The sequence below is a fragment of the Halichoeres trimaculatus genome, unplaced genomic scaffold (genome assembly GCF_033239565.1).
Source record: "Halichoeres trimaculatus isolate MK-OKI-2021-1 unplaced genomic scaffold, fHalTri1.1 fHalTri1_scaffold_7, whole genome shotgun sequence".
NCBI lineage: Eukaryota > Metazoa > Chordata > Actinopteri > Labriformes > Labridae > Halichoeres > Halichoeres trimaculatus.
Genome location: NW_027437185.1, coordinates 20,976,688 through 20,997,059, shown reverse-complemented (window position 1 = coordinate 20,997,059; position 20,372 = coordinate 20,976,688). Strand labels below are relative to the sequence as shown.

General features: G+C 41.4%; 1 protein-coding gene across 1 annotated transcript; it reads left to right on the top strand.

Moving 5' to 3' along the window:
* The first annotated feature begins 62 nt into the window (after nucleotides 1-62).
* LOC141793138 (uncharacterized) lies at nucleotides 63-11,316 on the top strand. Its single transcript, XM_074673566.1, has 18 exons — nucleotides 63-629; nucleotides 1,147-1,324; nucleotides 1,772-1,911; nucleotides 2,397-3,236; nucleotides 3,851-4,249; nucleotides 4,348-5,709; nucleotides 5,915-6,070; nucleotides 6,360-6,476; nucleotides 6,621-6,740; nucleotides 6,829-6,885; nucleotides 6,974-7,492; nucleotides 7,697-7,936; nucleotides 8,078-8,786; nucleotides 9,266-9,396; nucleotides 9,486-9,539; nucleotides 9,642-9,810; nucleotides 9,907-9,959; nucleotides 10,164-11,316. Exons 3-16 carry the CDS (start codon nucleotides 1,849-1,851, stop codon nucleotides 9,774-9,776), a joined length of 4,902 nt encoding a protein of 1,633 aa, XP_074529667.1. The 5' UTR covers nucleotides 63-629; nucleotides 1,147-1,324; nucleotides 1,772-1,848; the 3' UTR covers nucleotides 9,777-9,810; nucleotides 9,907-9,959; nucleotides 10,164-11,316.
* Nucleotides 11,317-20,372: the final 9,056 nt, after the last annotated feature.

The following is a 20,372-nucleotide window of genomic DNA, read 5'->3' as shown; positions in this document are numbered from 1 at the left end:
GATAGAAACTGCAATGATAAAAAGGAGGAGGAACTTACAAGTGTTTTCTTTTTCTTAGGTTTAAAGAAGCTTTGGAAGCAAGCAATGACTAAACAAAATTTTGTTTTATATGCATTTTTAGACAGCTCACGAAAACCCTATGGCCTTTTTGATAAGTGTGCACTTTTGCAAAAGCCCTTACCTGGAATGCAAACATATTTGAAAACGTGATAAATAACCTGATTAACATGAAATTAAAGTGATATTTATGTACAAATAACATTTATGAGAGAGGTTTTTGGACCTGGAACAAAAAAACTTCTCTGTGAGAGGCAAGAAGCAGATATACTGAGAGAGAAAACTCCAATCAGAGGATTTATCAGAGGAACAGAGCCACAACCTCGGCTGAAGCAATGCGGCTAGGACAATGGTTAAAGAGAGAAAAGGGGAGAAGAGAAGTGAAAGTGCAGGGTGAGGGGGGAGCAGGCCAAGTGCCAACTGGATCTGGAGGATTTTGGCAAAGCCCAGCGTCTGTTCTGTATCCAAGGAAACAGAAGCTTAATCAAGTTCACAGAGCCGGGGCAGAACTCACCGAAGGCTCGTCGTTGCTCTGAGAAGATCAAACACAAATGGGTGGATCTCAAAACAAGGTTTTTATTTAAACTTATCTTTTTCTAAATCAGCAAACAGTTTTTTGATGATAATACTAATACTCACTGGTTACCCTGAGTCATTCGCCTGACTTTATGATCAGATAAGGAGAGGGTTTTCATTTCAGCTTAAACAGGGATGATTACAGCTGAGAAAGTCTTTTTCTCTGCTGTAATTCTTTGCTTGAACCAAATCTGTGTTTGACAGACTTAAAAATGAATAAAAAAGCCTGAAGTTATTTCACTGAAATATTTTAAAATGTGATAGGAGGGAGGACAGGATAAGGCAGGGCGGGGTAACCTGAGAGACACCTGTGCTGGCTAACTTGCTACCAAGCTGTTGACATGGTGAATAATAGATGACTGTACTGGATGCTTGTGTTTCTATCTAGTTTGTGTACGAATGTATGTGTTTTAAAATGTAGATGCTGTACATAAGAAAAAACGCCTCAGTGAAGTGCAGAATAAATTTGAACAGTTGTGTTTTTTTCTGAGTAAATCTGATACTGTGTTGCAGGTAAAACCTACCTAGTTGGCACAAGAAGAGTAAATGACCTCATCAGGCAGGAGGAGCACCGGAAGCTGGTCTATAACTGGACTGGTAATGGACTGGAGAGAATTCATCTGTATCTGAACCTGAAGTCTGTGTAACAGAGTGAAGGTTGGTGAGCACAGTGAAGCGACCAGAGGAACAGGTGAGAGACTGAGGGAGGGGAGATCTAGTGACACACACACACACACACACACACACACACACACACACACACACACACACACACACACACACACACACACACACACACACACACACACACACACACACACACACGCACACACACGCACACACACGCACACACACGCACACACACGCACACACACGCACACACTTGCTACTATATACTCACTTTTGTATGAGGTGATATCATGTATCACTCAGCTAACTGTGCTGCACACTTGCATTCAAGCAGGCTGCTGCTAGCAACTACTTTGGAGTTACTCTTAAGACTTTAGTATGGGTTGATTTAATTTTTTTCTCAAATCTGACCATTTATGGTCTTTTAGACTTTTAGTTTAAGGTCAAATGTTGGTGATAAAATTGGTGTGTAGCTGATCAGAGGGTGTCATGTGATCTTGTCTGTCAGGATCAGGTGTGGAGAGGTCAGAGAAGAGTCTGCTGCTGCAGCTCTACCACTAAGTCTTGGCCTCAAAACTCCCAAGCATGCAACATTCACAGAGGCTGGACCAGAGACTCCACATGCTCAGGAAGGATGTCAGGACCATGGTGAGTGCTCAGGAGTTTCTTCCTCTACCTGCTAAAGAAAGGTACAAAATAGTGTATTAGGGATGAAACATGGCCAACTTTTATCTTGATACTTTGTATATATAATCCTTCTGCATGCATTAGGAACTTTTTCTTGTTTTAATAAACTTACCATGTAAAGTTGATTAAGTATTTTTTTTTCAGCTTGACAAAAAACATGACTCAACCTGGCAAAAAATAACAAAAATGTATCCACTTCAAAGTTTTAGTTTTGAAAAAAAAAACAATCTTTAGGACATGGGTTAGGGTTAAGTGAATGTGTATCTAACAAAAACCAACATATAATCTTAAGAGCACTGTTAAAGGAGACCGCTCGGTCTCTAGTGGTATAAATCGTTGTAAAAGAGCAGGTACTACTTGAAAAACTCAACATCTTCTTCACTCAACCCAACTGTAGTAATTTTAAATTTCAAACTTTCTCTTCTCTTTCTCTCTCTCCCGCTCAGACTCAGGAGAAGGAGCATGGAGAGCAGGTTTGGAGGGAGCGACTGCAGCGCTGTCAGAGACAGCTGAAGGCAAAAGAAGATGAGATGAGCCGCCAGTGTCAGTACTTTGAGAACTTTAAAACTCAACTCCAGCAAAAGCTTAGCCTAGCCCGGGACAGAGAGCAAAGCTTACAGAACCGGATCTACTCTTTAGAAAAGCAGCTACTAAACATGACTGTGAGTGCAGCAACAGGCACTACGGCCATCAGCGCAGTCAGGATCACTGCAGGGACTGTGACACGCTGGGAAGAACCAGACAAACTACCTCCAATGAGAGGAGAGGGTGAAGGAGAAGAGGAGAGAAAGGAAGAGGAGAGGAAGCAATGGCAGGCTGGTGAGAGAAGGACAGAGAAGAATAAAGACAAGAACTCAAATGAAGCCAGGCTACAAGGTTTCATCCTGAGCCTGCAGGAGGATCTTAAGGTGCTGTTAGAAAGAGAGGAGGACTGGGTGTCGCAAAGAAGGGGGCTGCTGGAGCAGCTCCAGGAGGCCCAGGAGAACAGCCAATTCATGTGCTGCAAGGTGGAAGAAATGAAAGCAGAGGTGCACCTGCTGAAGCAATCTGAAAGCTCCATGCTGGAGGAGGTAGAAGAGCTGAGAGGAGAGAATCACAGACTCCAGCAGATCATTGGAGATACAGCCAACTTAACATCCTGTCAGCCACCTGAAGTCTCTGAGTCCACGTGTGTTGATCCTGGGACTGGTTCTCCTACTTTTTCTGCTGCTGTTCATCCTGAGCCCTCCAACACTGTCTTATCCACAAAGGTCTTGGGATATACCTCAGAGTGGAGCTTTGAAGAGGTGTGTAAAACATCCTTTAGAAAACCATAAACACATCCAGGAGAAGCTCTGACTTATTTTTAAATTTGTTAAAGGGGACCTCTTTATTATATTATTATCTTAAATTTGAACAGATGTGATCAAAAAACGTTTTATAGGACACATTACACATGAAACTGTTGTATTAACTGATCCTATGAATAGTTTCAGAAATAAATATGGACCCTTTGAAATAGATCATATAAAATGAGACCGATTTTTGAAGGACTATTGGAGTTACTTTTCCATGATTCATCTGTAATCTTTTTGAGTTGGATCAAAAATGTTTCATAAAAAAGTCTTAGCTTGATAATTATTTAATCCAGTTTTTATTATTGCCTTAAAGTTGCAAATTCTTTCTTGGTATTTCAGGAGATGGGATTAAATAATAAAAGGATGAAAGCTCTTTTAAGAGAAAAAGAGAGAAAAAGCGGCAGTGCCTGCTTATTTAAGTGAATCTTATCACTTGATCTCCTCAGAGAGTTTTGATTATGGAACAAAGTGTTATTCTGTAAATTATTTGGCATTTTTAATATTCTGTTATTTTTTTGAAAATATAGTCTTGTTCATCTGCAGTGTCACTTTTTTGCCACCAGGCTGCAGCAGAGAGCTCAGAGACCACCACAGAGAATCATCCCCCAACTGCCAAATCAGAAACTCCACGTCAAGAAGACCCCTTGAGCCGCAGTTTCAAGTCGCTGTCCTGTACCACAGAGATCCTTGATGAGCTTAAACTGGGGACCTGGTGCTCCAGAGGAATCTTAAACCTGGAGGAAAGCCCCAGTGAGGAATCTGATGCCCTGAGGGACGCCTACAGGAGTTTGGGGTTTGGAGAAGATCTTGAAGCCCTCAAAGAACAACGTGATCGCCTGGAGGTGGCCCTGCAGCACGCACAGGAGCAACTGGAGGTGATGACTCAAGAGACTACTCAACTGAAATTAGAGCTCATGAAAAAGGAAGATGTACAAGAAGCAGAGGAGTCTCCAAACGGAAAGGTATCACACAGAGGCTTCGGTATTCTTGAGTTTTTTATGAAGCTGAAATAAGAAACCTGCCTATGACTGTTCAAATTCTCCTTCTTTCTCTCTCTCAGATGAGCACACTGCTTACCTGTGACACCGCTGAAAATCACATCATCGCTCAGGATGATCTCGTCCAGGCCTTGAATCAGGAGAACCGAGCCTTAGCAGACCGCATCCAGGAGCTTCTGTCTCATATTGAACTTAGAGAGGAGGAGATCAAAAGGGAGGAGACTCGACTGAGGGATTTTATCTCCAAGCTAGAGGCGGACAGTGTGAGGCTAGGGCAGCAAAACCAGGATCAAATGGGTCTGATTACAGAACTCACCAAGAAGACCGAAGATGATCTCAACACGATCATGGAGCTGCAGCAAAGGTTTGAAGAAAGTGAGCTGCGTACAGAGGGAGAGCAGGCAGATGAGGCAGTGTCTGGATCACAACTGCAACATGGAAATGCAGCTGAATTATCAAGAAGTTTTCAACTCAGCAATCTGGAGGAAAGCACAGAAGGTTTGGTGAAAAATGGGCTTAAAAAAGAAGAATCATATTTGATGCCAAGTCAACAACCAGATGCTTCGACTTCAGCTTTAGTGCCTAATTCCCAACAAAATAACCACAGTGATCCGGTGCTTAAGAGTCAAGAAGTAAAGTCGATTCAGAGCCTCAAAACAGAGCAAAGGGAACTGCTGAGCGACATAATTTCTCTCAAAGAGCAGCAGAGAGAGGTAACTTTGTCAGTGAAAACACAAACAGAAGTAAAACAGCAGTTAACTCGGACAGTTTGGGGACTGAAAGAGGAGAAAGACAGCATCTCTCAATCTTTGGCTGGAGTCAAACAAGCAAGAGAGCAGCTCACCAGGGCTGTCTGTGGGCTTAGAGATGAAAAAGACCAGTTATTAAAGTCCATGAGCGACATGAAAGAGGAGAAAGAGCAGCTAACAGGGTGTTTACTTGTTCTCAGAACAGAGAAACAGACTCTGTTTGAATCTGTCTCATGTGGAAAAGAAGAGAGGGCTCAAATCTTGCAGTCGATTGAGAGTTTACAGACAGAAAATGAGCGGTTAAACCAGGCTGTGCTTGGTTTAAAACAGGAGAGAGATGAACTGACTGCTTCTGTTGAGTCACTTAAGGGACAGAAAGACAAGGAGCAATCATTGTACACCCTACAAGAAGACCAGGACATGTTAAGAAAATCAGTCAGTGGTTTGAGAGAAGAAAAAGAGAGAATTGAACAATCAGTGAGTTATTTGAAAGAGGAGGAAAAGCAGATCAAACTGTGTCTTCAGGACCTAAGAGAGGAGAAAAACAGCCACCAGCAGCTTCTAATAAACCCAAACAGTCCTGCTGCAACAAAGAGACAGCACACTGAGACACTCTTTGAGGAAGAAGCTACACAACAACATCAGACTGATGCCCACAGAGGAAACCCTGAAGAGGTATGCATCACTGTGTACTCATGCACATGGCTTTAATGGACGACAGGAGAAAAGTGATCTGGTGCAAGAGATGAAAGCTTGGAGAGCAGAACTAAAGAGTCATAGCTAGAAAAAAAAAGACTTGACATGTTCTGTCTTTGCTTATCTAAATCTGATTGTTATTATTTTTTATTTTCTATATTCTTTATGTTTATGTCACATCCAGATGCAGAGGCTGCACAGTGAGCTCCGTCAATCAGAGACCAGGAGGGAGGAGGCAGAGAGAAAAGTAGCCCAAGCAGCCAATGAGCTGATGAGGCTGACAGATGTAGCCAATCAGATGGGAGAGACCAGTGTGGAGAATGACAAACTCAAAACCCAGGTACTTCATCAGATAAATGTACCGATGCTTTTTAACTTCAGATGTGATAAAACCAGGTTTTGTTTACCAAGTTATTGTCATGTTTGTTTATGAACTACACACAACATTTGGTCTAGAATAAAAACAACATGCATACCTGTAATATATTTATATTGATCAAGACATAAATATGATTCCTCTTCACTATCACTCTCACAAGGAACAGACATAAATAACAATGTTGAGTGTTTTGTTTTCTTTGCAGTCTTATTGATTGGTTTAACGTAATCATTGTTTGTGTGCGCTGCAGGTAAAAGAGCTTCAGAGCAAACTGAGAGGTGTTATCAAGGAGAAGACTGATGCTCTGTCACTGAAGGCACAAATAGAGGAGCAATACAACATCCTTACAGCTCAGCTTAAAGCTAAGGTCAGAATAGCTGGATGTCTTCCACACTATAATTACAGCAATGCTATATATTTTAAGTTTTTATTATGAATTGAAATTAAGATATGTATCATACATTACTGAAAACACAGATCATGAATTCATAACTTCTTTAAAATGTTGCAGACAGTAGCTCTGGAGGAGTTAACCTTGGAGTATATCACTCTAAAACAAAGGAAGAACAGCAATGATATGAGCACTTCCATGATCTCACTCAGGACTCGTTACAACGACATCAGAGCAAAGGTGAGTAACAAATCAGCTGTGGTAGTAACAGATATAAAATCACTGATTTACAGTATGTTTTATTTTTCTTGTGTTTTTTCTTCTGCAGTATGATGACCTTGTTAAAACAAGGAGCCAGATGGATCTGGAAATTACTCCTTTGAAGGTCAGGGAACAATCATCTCTCATTGTTTATGTACAGCCTGTGTCATATGTTTCTACCAGCTGAGTCTGACTGACTTGTCCTGTCACAGGCCAAGCTGTCCTGCCTGGTGGTGAAGTGTCAGGAGAGGAACAACCTGCTGGTTCAGATGATGAAGACAATGAACAGACACGGCAGTGTGGACATCTCTCTCACTCAGCAGGTTGAGGAGGTGCTTAATGATGCAGCTCTGCAGGACTACACTGCAGCATTCACCCCAGGGTACAAGACCAAGGATTACAGCACAGGGTTGACACCAGGGTTTATTTCAAAACTTCAAGACTACACCAGTGGATTCACACCTGATCAGAGCTGCTCTCTTCTTTCCCCACCTGTGAATCAGCAAAACGGATTCTCATCTCACTTTGGAGGGGTGTGTAGGGATTTAAAAAGTGTTGAATTATCTTCAGTTACTGTTAAATCCTCAAGAAATGAAGACTGCAAAAGTGAAGTCCCATCGATAGGAACAGTAAAAAGAGATGCTAGCTCACCTGTGAAAGAGTCCACCAGAGTCTCAGAGACATCTTCACCCGTTGTTCTGAAAGAAAGCATGGAAACAGATACAGCACAGGTGAGATGATACAAATATGAGTGAAAAAATGGGCTTAACAATCATTTCTGCTTTAGAAAAATAAATCAATAACACAAAAATGCTTAAATTTGTGAAATGTGGGGTGCTGGTTTACCTCAATCTGTGGAGAAGGTACCCAATGTAGAGAAGCTACAGTCTTCTTACTATAACCCTAAAATCAGCTTTTTCTCATTCTCACCACAGCTCTCCCCCTCTGTGTGTGGACTAACCCAGGCAAACAGAGCTCCAGAAAAATTAGGATCTAATCAGCCAGCTATAAAAGGAAAGTCTTCTTCAGACTCTGCCAGATCCACTGGATCCTCACCGAGTCCTACTTCTCTCACCTCCAGCACGCGGGTCAGTGCGAACAGGAGACTAAGCAGCCCTGAAAAGATCCTCAACCTACATGAGCAACTGCAGAAAACTCTGCAGAGCAGCTATCAGGTATGCTGACACACAGTATATGTAGGTCAGTGCTGAGAAATAAAGGAACACGTCACAAGTTTTATGTGAGGCTGGTCAAACATCAAGATGTATAACACATTAAAATGAGTCTAATAGATATTTTTTTCTTTCTGTTTTAAGACTCCAGTAAGCAGAGGAAGAAGGCAGCAGCCCAGGAAATGTCTCTTGTTTTCAGATTCAGCCACAGACATTGAACCAGCCCCTGTGACAAAGAAGCAGAGCTTCAGTTTTCATAAACCACACACCAACTCTCTCCCAGTCAACACTGCTTTGAGCCAAGCCAAGTTCACTCCAGCAGTGATGGCCAAGACACCGCTTTATACTGCAGTGACCTCAAGATCTGCCAATATTACATTCGGTCCTGACATGTTTACCAACAATCATTCCAAAGCAGCTGTGTCTAAAGTTACAATGCCTCCCTTAAACCCTCTTTTTGCTGCCAAGAGAGACAGCAAAGCCAAATCTACTCCAAGTAGTTGCACTAGTTTGACAAAAAGTCCAGAGCTGACCAAGAAGAATGTTGTAATCTGTGACTTTTCCGATGCTATACATGAAACTCCAGCTCTGAGGACCACTAGCTCTGACTCTAAAGTCTTAACCTGTTCTGACACGGATCCAAAAATCACTGCCTCAGGAACAACTGCCCCTGGCACATCAGCTGCCTCAGAGGCCGATTGTTATGACACGCCTCCTAAAACTGTTGGTGCTGCCCCTGCAAATGAGCGGCTTGCATTTGCTGCCTCCTGCACACAGTCTGCTCACCCCCCTTCTAAAAGACCCATCATACCTGCTGCTCCAGAGGTGACCAAGAAAGTGAGACCTAAGCCAGGTAATACACCTACATGAAAGGTTATTCAGACCAAGGCAAACAGCTGCTTTAAATCCTGGTAGAAGAAACGGTTGTTTTACGAAGAGTTTCAACAATTTTATTGATGTGACAATAAAAACTGCATTTGCTGAAATTTCGCATAAGCTCCTCATAGTCTCCATGCACAATATTGGAGTAAATGATTGAAACACATTACTTTTGCTGATATGCAGCTGCAATGTGATTAAACTCAGCCTATGAGCCATCCTTAGTTTCTCTCTTGTGTTATGAGAATACTGTACTTAGCAGCAAGTCCTGTTTTTTATCAATGTGAAAGTATTTTAGAATTAAAAAAGTGTTTTTTTAAAAGAAGCCCACCACTGAACAATTAAATAACTGAGTAAAGATCAGTGTACAGTAAAGCTGTATTGTAAAAGTATTGCTCTGTACTTGACAGGAAGGTTGTTGTCCTTCAAAACTCTCTGTCCTTTCACCTCCAGAAGCTCCAGCTGAGGTTCGCTCTGTCGAGGTCATCAAAACAGTCGGCCAGAGCTGCCTCATGATTGGCTGGGAGCGGCCAGCGCTGGATGAGTTAGGCTGCAGCAATGGCACATTTGTGTACGGATACCGGGTAAGAAGATCAAACAGCACCTGCAGGCTGACTCTGGCTTGTAACTTGGAAGACTTGTGTTTCTAAAAGTATGTACTGTGCCTTGTCAGGTCTTCGTGGGTGGAGACTTTCACAAATCTGTCATGAGCTCAGCCTGCACCAAGGTATCAGACTTACATCTGTGTCTTAATTCATCCCCCAGAAGTCACACCATGATATAGTTATTACATAACAATACATGACATCTTTCTTATTTTTTCCTCCAGTGTATTCTTGAAAATGTTGACCTTAGTCTCCCAGTCCACATCAGCGTCCAGACCCTGGGCGCTAATGGTCTCACTTCAGACAGTATCCACACCTTGTACAGGATGTCAGTCAGGCGAGACCACAGTCCTGACTAGAGTGAAATAAATTATGGAAAAATCAACATGTACCGTGAGTGCATCTTTATCATACTGTTTGTCCTGCATGTTCAACTGCGACTACATAAGAATCATGAGTACTCAATGTTTACATATTCTGCCTCTGTAGGAATGTGACAACTTCTCAGTGAACCATTCATACCCATAGACCAGGTCTGAATGGTGAGTTTTCTTTTCTTTTATTACTTTGTTAGTTTAATTTTAAAGTACTTCATTGTTTTTGCTCTAATAAATGTCTTATGTTGGTGCAGTCTGGCAAAATGTAACATACATTTAAACAGCCCTTAAAAAGATGTAAATACTAACCCGTGAATGATCTATTTTCTCCTGTGTGTCCTGTATGTGTGTCTGTATGTGGCTCTTCAGTGTCAGCCATTTAAAGCTGCAGCCCTCTGAGGACCTGTCCTAACCTCCACCTCAGCAGAGAGCGAGGGAGACACTGTCACACTGCTGGGACACCCTGAGGCTCAGGTCAAATGATCAGAAAAACTCATCTCAAGATGCAATTTTTAGCCTGTGAACATGTAATGACCTTTGGCCATACAAACCTCACCACGGTTAACTGAAGATGTCAAACAAAACACCACTCTGATAATCTTTGCATGCAAAAGCAGGTGAAGATTAACTTGGTCCTTGAAGGAAGGATTTCTCTTCCAGAGTCCCGCCCACTGGATACACCCCTTTAATGGATGGGACGTTATGTTTACAAGAGGAGACACCAATCCAATTAACCTTGATAGAAGTGTTACTTCACTGCAAACTGTGTGAAGCCAAGATTAACTATGTTGTCAAAAGCTGCCTGTGATACCAACTTTTCATAACTTCGTAACAACACAGGACTAAAAACTTTGGATGAACATCTGCTTCTGCTCCGCATTTTAACACTGTGTTTACCGAGAGGTTGTGTTTTTACTACTTCACCTGCCTCTCTGGACTCTGTGACATAAACAGCTGATGGAACAAACTTTCTCTATGTGAAAAGCCTTTTTTTACAGCAACACACCGTATGAGATGTCGACCCACTGCACCAGAAGGTCCTACTTGATTTTACACATGAAGCCAAAAATGAAAAAAAGATGATTTACTCCAAAGACTTTGCATAGAATTAGGGGATTACTTCACTCACTGGAACCAGGTGTTATTTAAGTTCTGCAGTTTGCACACATTCATTAATAATAACGAGATAAATGAAAAAAGAGATTATCACTGATATTTTTTGTACAGATGATTATATAAATATGCCAATGTACCACATTCTGTATGTCTTTTTGTATGAGTGACATTTTGTTTCATACCTAACAGATGTTATGCACGCTCACATTTTTTTCTGTTTGTTTTATACAATGAAAAAACACATTTGACCTTCTTTTGCTACTTCATGTATATACGGGTGTGAAGTGATCATGGTGCAGCAAAGGTATTTTTCTATCAGTAATTAAAGAAAATTGATATCCAGATGATTCATAGACTGTACAGGAAATAAATGTTTATATAATTTAAAAGGTCTTTTCTGTTTTGCTTCAATGCATGTGAACTGATGACGGTTGGAATGGACCTACAACATTGTATGTTTCAATTGCTTGCAGGGAAAAAAACAAACATATAATTTTGTATTGTGCCTAAAGAAAAGTCATAGAAATAGATGGGACACGGCAGACAATGTATACAATGCATGAGAGCTCCCACATGTGCACCCCCTGGACAGAAAAGGGGAGGACATAACCTCTCTCTTACAGCATCCCCCTTTTTAATAAATAAATAAATAATAAATAAATAGAGGAATAACCAGCGCATTGGCCTTCGATGATCGGTGTTTGAGGTGAACTAGAAAAGCTGGTTGGAAAAGTACCTCTGGGTCAGATGGCTGGTGTGGCTTATCTTTGTGCCTTCTGGGGGTCATCTTTCTGCAACCCTTTTCTTAAAAGTGTGCCACCATCCTTCTGATCACATTTTATCCTAGCCATAAAAAAGCCACTTTCTTAAGGCCATGGATGTATTACTGTTGTTTCTGTCAGATTGTTTTCTAAAAACTTATGTGCAAAGTCCTTGGTCCTGTTTTTCAGACATCCAAATACTGAACTGTATATTGATGTTTACTCGCACACAACCAATGTTGTTTTTTTCCACCAGAATAACCATCACTTTCACTTGTCAATATGCAACATACATACCAACCTTTACAGTCAGACTTAGAAGGCTCTCCTGATGATAGTTTTGTGTTGAGTTGTCACTTACTCATCGTCTCTGGGCTCATTTTCAAACCCGGGAGCACAGTAAGTGTCGGTTATTTTAACTTTCTATGTGGGACAAACTGATGTGGCCTGATTGTTGACAACAACAACAACAACAACAACAACAACAACAACAACAACAACAACAACAACAACAGAGAAGGTCTGATAGCACCTAAAGGCTCCTGAGTCTTTCCTTGCAGGCTCAGATTTGGACTCCTGGAATCTTGGTCTGTTGGGTGCACAGGTTGAGTGTGCAGGTATCGTTCAAAAAATGTGTCATGTGATCCAAAAATGAGCGCGAATGTAGTCCAATTAACATCCGGGAATCCTGCGCGAGGACCTATCTGCTTCTCCGTCCCGTCTGTTAACTGAAACAGCTAATACGTTATTTGGTGCTCATTCCATATCTGGGAAACTAATTTTAGAAGAATGAAGGATGGAGACTCTTTTTTTCCCCCCAAATCGCTTAAAAAGTCGTCTCTCAGAGGACAGTGGAAACAAATTCGTCCGTAAAACTGCTCAGAATGCAGCGACTTATTATGCTCCATTAGCTTCACTCTTGCACTTCCACTAGGTGGTAGCCATTCTCGGATATTTCTACAGGTACAGTAGCTGTGTGTGTGTGTAAGAGAATAATTCACCTGACATGTGCTTTCATCGCAGATTTAGTGGGATGGGTGATACTGACAGGCCCAAGAAGTCTAAAGTACCTTAATGTCTGCTATCCCATTCAATTCAAACCAGGCGCAACACCAAAATCTGACGTGAGAGAAGAAGTTGAAGAAGCATCAGCAGGTTTAAAAAACAGGAGCTCAGTAATCACCTGCAGCGCTCAGCAGCTTTGGGAGCTCCTCTGAGGACGTCAGTGTTAAAGCTCAGCAAAAGGGGAGAGCCAGATGGAAGAGGAGGAGACTGTTCTTCAGTGGAGTGTTATTGTGAGTAGAAAAATCTTTCACAACTTGTTTTTTTTAGATCCTATTTTCTGTTTCTTTGCAGATCAGGACTTTTGCTGAGCGTTAAAATCATGGTGTCCCTTTATTTATTGTAAACAGGGAATGGGATAAGTAAAACAAGCTGCAACTCCATCAACTGTACAACGCTTGGCTGTATGTGCTCAGAGCAAGAACTCATACAAGTCTGTTGACTCTTCTCTCAAGTCGCTGTGCATTTTATTTCAAACAGGATGATACTTCTATGGTTGGGAGCTATATATTTATTAATAAGGGTGCAATCAGCTGATATAAGCTCTCAGAGCTGAGTGATTCATAGATATAGGACCACTTCTGGTTGGTATCAACCCCTGCAGAGGACATCATCTGCATCTTCAGAGAGATCAGATTTGGTTCATAGACGGTTTGCAAGAGCTACAACACAAATGCAAAGAATACAGCAAAAATGCGAAAGCCACAACACAACGGAAGTACAGCCACAACAGAAGTTAAAAGAAGTTAGTTATTCCAACGGACACAGGAAAGTTGTGAAAGTAGGTAAGTGATTTTCTTTTTTTAACTTCATCTACAATAAATTTAGCCTTGTAGGGGTGTCACTTTGTGATATCCTTCATAGTACTTATATTTGTTTTTTTACCATTATGTTATCTTATATTAAGCTTTGTGAATCTGTCATGTCATAACACCAGCGTTGTGGCTATATTTATCATAGCTGAAGTTATAAAAGAAAACAATTATTTACTTACTTTCACAACTTTTCTGTGTGTTAGGTTAACTGTCCTCTTAACTTCCGTTGTGGCTGTACTTCTATTGTGTTGTGGCTTTTGCATTTGTGTTGTTACTTTTGCAAATGGGCTGACACCAGTGGTGGCTGCTGGTCAGTCAAGGAGGGGAAGCTCATTTTTTTCCGGCCTACATCATAAATTTGTTTATTTATTTAAATGTAAATTCTACCCTCGGTGCCAGCTTGTTAGAAGCTGGAGCTGCTACGTGAGACTACAACAGGCTGTAAGTGTGAGTGACAGGGGGGGGAAAGCTCCGCAGCTGTAGCTGCTTATTGGTGAAAAGAGAGAGAATCCTTAAACACAGCGCTCATCGTTTTTAAGAAAGGTAAACTCGCTGAGGATCGATAAAGCCTCTGGATCAGTCCAGAACAACTGAATGTAGAACTGAGAAGATGCCCCGGTGGAGTGTTATACTTCAAGATGGCTGACTGGCTCATTTCACTGTCAATCAAAAAGGGATTCGGCCTCAGACAGATCATCCAATCATCACGCAGAAGCCCAGTGTCCAGGCCAGCCCACTGCCTCATAAACCCCCAGAGACGCTGAGCGTCCAAGGGCGGGTCAAAGCCCAGCGTTTATCCAATGACCGTCCAGCTTCCACAGTAGAACAACCCACTCTACCCTTCCCCGCTGAAGTCAGAAGACGCTCAGCGTCTGACTGTGTTAAATCGCTGAGGCGCTGCAAAATGAATGTGAAGGAGGTCGAGCCAGTCACCTGTGATAGGTAGCTGATTCTGAACAAAAGAGGAAGGAATTCTAGCACATATTTTGTCAATAAAATGTACACACAGCAGAACGTATCACCACTTTTTGGGGGGACGTTTTAGGGGAAGCTGAGCTTCCCTTGCAGTCATAGGCCCCGTTTACACGGAGACTCCCGCAAAGATTCTTCCTTTGCTTTTCCAAAAGCCACCCGCGTTTACATGGGGACGGTGTGAAAACGATCCGCGTTCATACGACTCCAGGAGGACAAGTCACTTTTTCTGTTCTTTCTTTTTCTGCCGTTTTGTTGTGTGAGACAGTCGGCAATCCAACCATGATGCACATTACCGCCACCTACTGGACCGGAATGGCTCAACTGGAAATGTGGCTGCGCGCGGAGCCTTCACCTGAAACTGCGAATGCGCATGCGGTGACGTCAGCGTTTCACCCTGAAACGCTTTGCTCTGTGTTTACACGAGGCTGGATGGAGGAGCGGATTCAATTCTTTCCACTCTGGGGAGCGTTTTCAAAAGTTTGCGTTTTCACTGAAAACGCAACGTGGTCTCATCTAATCGAAAGGACATAACGCAACGAAATGTTTGCGGAATTGACCGTTTTCGGCGTCATGTAAACGGTGCCTTAGAGCCATCGCCACTGGCTGACACCTACCGGCCACTGTACAAAAGACCACTTCCACAGGTGCGGGCATGTTGTGCCACCAAATCATGCACAGGAGCAACAGGTGGCTCAATCATTATATAAACCAGATATTAATTAAAGGCAAGCAGAAAGTGCTTAATAATTGGGATTTTATTAGTATTTCTCCCCCTTAAGAGTCAGAATGACGTATTACGTATTGTTATCCTGAATTTCCCTTTGGGATAAATAAAGTATTTTTTATTCATTCATTCTTTCATTTCATTCATTCATTCATTACATTCTTGACCCTTACTTCCAGGATCAAAAGCACAGTTCCTAGGCCAGTGGTTGCATTGCTGGGGCTAGTGATTTTGTAATTGCAGCCTTAATTGTGGTTGTCACAGTATTTATATTTAAGGATATGAATCATAGACTCTTACTCTCTTATTACCCCTGCTAGGGAAGTTATGTTTTGTGGAGAGTTTGTCTGTTTCTTTGTCTGTGTACAACATAACTCAAAAAGTAACAAACGGATCTCGAAATTTTCAGGAAATGTTCAAAATGATATAAGGGAGAAGTGATGAATTCTGGAGGTGATCTGGATCACTGTCTGGATCCAGGAATTTTTTTAAAGGATTCTTTATCATTGTGTGTTTCACCATATGAGTATATAACTCCACAGTTAATGCTTGGAATGCTTTGCAAAAGAATGCAAGACAAGGTCACGATCATTTCTGACAGATGTAAAAGAACAATCCAGATCCTGGCAATGTTCTGGATACTAAGATCTGAAATATGTACTGGGTCAGTATCATTTCAACTGTAATGTAACAAATTTTCATATAAACCTGCAGCTAACAACAAATAGCAGACAGTCTGCTGAAAGGGAGTATAACATTAAAGTAGGACCGAAGTGTTGTGTGACATTTATTATATGCTTGGCAGAGGTCTGCACTCTCTGAGTGATTTTCTAGTTTTTTAGTTTTACAATTTTTACTTGCACTTCAATAAACCTAATCCAGCACAAGTGAATCTAAGTGAGCTTTGAGCACATCTACATGCACAGTACTGATTTTGCACACTGACCATTTTCTCTGTTCCTATTTTACACCACTTACAGGAGCTTCAATTAAAGATTTTGTGCAGTCGTTTGACGCTGAATCAGCCCAAATAAGATCAGCTGTACCCTTAGGACTCTTGTTACACTCTCCAGGGACAGACACCTTCATTATTAACACATGCTTCAACATATATCAAGCACAGGCCTCAGGGAAGTAGTGCATGTGTCTTGTTTACATGACTTAATGACCTCTGCGTTAATTATGTTTCCATGCTGGATGTTAATGATGCCAGGCTTGTCTTTGACTCTGACATGTAGGGCGATATGGGAGGAAACAGGAGCTGTGGATAAAAGAGGAAGTCTCACAGCTGGGCTCAAGCTTCCTGGAAAAATACTCTGTTGTGGTGTTTGAAGACACGTCTGGAGCGTTCTCTTATCATGTGTATGTACGTGTGTGTGTGTGTGTGTGTGTGTGTGTGTGTGTGTGTGTGTGTATGTGTGTGTGTGTGTGTGTGTGTGTGTGTGTGTGTGTGTGAGTGAGCACTGCAGGGGATATCTCTCACTCGCAGGAGTGTGTGCCAGTGTTTGTATGCTCATCAGCAGGGTGTCATGAGAGGTGGGAGTTTGAGAGCAAGGATGGGGGATGCTGTGTTGTGGTTTTAATTTCACCCATAGGGGGTTTTGTCACTCCATCACTGCCACCGACACCTCCAGCGTCCTGGGGCTTGAGCAGTGTTCTGGGCTGGAGTTGACTCCCAGACCTCCAGGGCGACTCCTGCTGCTTCCACCCAGAGAAGAAGTCTAAAAGTGGGCTTGTGTTACTGCTATGCCTGGGCAGATGGGTCTCTATATCAGGAGTTTTTCATTTGGTAGTTTTGTTGTGGTTGTGTTACTATCCCTGCTGGCAGTGTGTGTGTTGAATGCTGGGACTTGCTGGAAATCACATTACGCTAACACATTCATACATGCTAAAAATGTCATCACATGATAATTACCAGCTGCTGAGGGCTTATCCTTTTCCCTATGTGCACAGATTTGGTATTTTCTATCCCCTCTTTCTCTCCTCTGTGTGGTGTTGAAGCCTCTTTTATTCTCACCATCTCTGGGTCTGTTGTTGTGGTCATATCAGTCCATCTCAGCGCCTGTTATATTTAGAGGCAGAGCACTATCAGAGCTTACAGCTGGCCGCCTGTGATTCAATTCTGACAGATCTACAGCGTTCAAAGCAATCTCCTCTTGTTTTGTCTCACTCATTTTTCCACCCTCTTTCCACCTCCTCTTTATTTTTCTACTTCCTCCCTCATCTACCTCAGCTTGCTTTCTTCTCATTATTATCATTTCACTTCTATCAACTTATTCCAAACCAGCCTCGGCTGTTTCCTGTACCTTATTCTTCCTTATTTGTTGTATTCTTACTCAGCTCTGCCCATCTGGCACAGTCCTTTCATTTTTACCTCTTTCTCACCTCTAAAGGCTCATACTTGTCTTTCTTTGAGACATTTTTAACCAGTTTGCCCAATTTTTGCTTCCATCTGAAAAGTTGTTATCACTGTCTGGAGACTGAAGCTCTCTCTTGCGCTCTCTTCGTCTCCAGCTCCCCCTAATTTACTCCACATCTTGTCTGTCAGGTACACTCTATCCCTGCTAGTAGAAGGAACGTGCTTCATCACTCTGTGCAAATCCAAACTGAAACAAACATCAAACAACGCAACTTCTAATTTGGGAAGAGACAAGCAATTAGCTGCCATTACACCCTTGAATCTGCGCGCACAGGCAACCATAATCTCATTAATCATGAACAATGGGGGCGGTAATAGAAAAGCATGTTTATGCAAATTCCCCCACTCAGTAATCTCCTTCATGTGTAATAACCTAAACAGTGTGGCGCCTCAGAAAACAAGCCTCCCCCTTCTTTTCTCTTGCTCCGCCTTCCACTTACTTTCACTCCTTCTCCTTTTTTCATTCTTTGCATGGTTTTATTTATCTCACCTTCTTCTGTTTTGATGAACAGGAGCCTTCAGAGTGTGTGGTTGAAGTATTGAACCCCGCTGAACCGCTCAGTTCAATAACTCTGAGAATGTTTGGACTTTTAAATTTTACATCCACACTCCAATACTTGGCAGACTCCTCCGCTCGTTCCCCTTCTCCTCCATCAGTTCTCTCCATTTCTTCTGTTTTTTATGCCTTTCATTTGCATTTTTATTGTTTCATTGCATTCTTCTCTCTCTCTCTCCCTCTTGAACATCCCTCCCCCATACTGTCTGTTTACATCAGTTCCTTCATTCCTTCTTCTGACTTTGCTGTATTCTCTGTATTTAGCATTCTAGCCCTCAGTCCAGGAACCGTATGAGATTCAGGACTAAATTTAGCCCAGAAATGCACAGAAAGGACATTATAAGATTATACCCCTGCTTCCTGTTCCTCCCGCATCCTCTCTCCTGTGCTCCTCTTTAGTTACAAGCTCCTCTTTTAACTCTGTCTCACGTGCAGGTTTCAGATAATGCTGTGGTGTGTAAAGAGGTCAGGATGGATAAAGGTCAACAGCATGCGATCTATTTACACGATGGTCAAATATAATATGTTGACCATCCTCCAAGATGGAGGTTAATTGATGGGCTCAGTTTGGGTCAAAGAAATCAATGAGGGCAGAAATCCAATAAATAATTGGTGGCTTAATGAAAGATTTATTGGTAGTGTAGAGGTACTTTCAGTCACAATCCTGTCATGCTTAATATTGAGGTACTTTAATGTGAGTGTTTACCCTTTGCGTCGCACTAGCAGAATACTCTCATTTTTTTTTATACACCCCAAAAAAGCAAGAAATGAAACCCCATAAAAATAAATAAAAAGAAAATCATAAAAAATAGACATACTTTGCTTTTTAATACACCCCCCAAAAAAACAAAAACAAAAAACAAACAAACAAAAAAAAAAACAAGAAATAAAACCCCATAAAAATTTGAAACAAAACAACAAAAAAAAGTTCTTTTTTGATGTGCTTATCCCTAAGATGTATCATCTACTTTCTTCTTCTCTACTGAAGTGTTTTAAAAAAAAAAAATCAAGATTATTATTGTTTTGTTATTTATAGAGAACATCAAAGCTTCTGTGAGAATGTATATTATGAGTATTTTCTGACAAAAAGCTCTCTGTGTTGTTTCTTAATAGTCAAAGGTATTGCTCAATTTAAATCTTTGCCATGGATATATTAAACAGAAGTTGTTTTGTGAGGGATGTACAGGTTTAATCAAATTATCATTTCGGCCTAAAGGGTGTTGTGTATTAATTATCACCTCGAGACTGTTGCACCAGTTAATGGCTACTGTTGTAATGCCATAATTCCCTCCTACTTGGACATAAAAAGCACGTCTGATAGAAGATATCTGTTTGCACAGCGCGATTTGTTGGTATTTTAATAAAAAAAAACTGGAGATAGAGTTGCTAGAGTTGATTACTTAATTACAGTAATGCTAACCAGCACAAGCATATGGATGGTAACAAGGAGAAATGAAGGTGGGTGGTGCTAGCTCTGCTTGGGTTTGCCACGTTTACTCTCAGAGCCCTTGATCAGGTATTTAGTATTGCTGAATATATTGGGTATTATGGATGGGCAATAGACTGAAAAATAGGGATGTCCCGATCACCTTTTTTTTGCTACCGATCCCGATTTTTCCCGATCCGATCTTTCAGCAATGCATTAGGAAAAAAGAAAAGAAAAAAACTCCTACAAGTTGTCCTTTGGGTTTTTTGTATTTTATTTAAATGAAGGTATCATTCTAGCCAACATGGATATAGCTTATTTTCTCCACTTAGTGCAGCATTGGATCAACAAAATAAAAAGAAAGCTTCTCAGTGGTGCACCACAAGATAACCTTGTATGTGTGTGACAATAAGGTTGCAATTTCTTGTTTGCAATTTTGTTGTACTTGTTATAATGACAAATAAAGTTATATTCTAAAATGAATGATGATGTTCTATTATACACATTTTAATTAAAGACATGAACTAGGGCCCCAGGCTTTTTCCGATTCTGTCTCCTCCGATCTCTGATCGTTAAAAAATGCCCTGATCCCGATCCGATCCCGATCACGTGATCGGATCGGGACATCCCTACTGAAAAATAATCGAAACCAACATTTAGAGCTACTAAATTTAGAGCTACATAAAAGCTGATGTATGTTTAAAATTTCATTATTTCAATAATG

What these genes read in the sequence shown, in the direction of transcription:
- LOC141793138 (XM_074673566.1), top strand. Translation starts at nt 1,849, where the DNA reads ATGCAACATTCACAGAGGCTGGACCAGAGACTCCACATGCTCAGGAAG. An exon ending in ACAACGACATCAGAGCAAAG is followed by an intron (nt 6,741 to 6,828) that starts GTGAGTAACAAA and finishes TTTCTTCTGCAG; the next exon opens with TATGATGACCTTGTTAAAAC. An exon ending in TGAGCTCAGCCTGCACCAAG is followed by an intron (nt 9,540 to 9,641) that starts GTATCAGACTTA and finishes TTTTTCCTCCAG; the next exon opens with TGTATTCTTGAAAATGTTGA.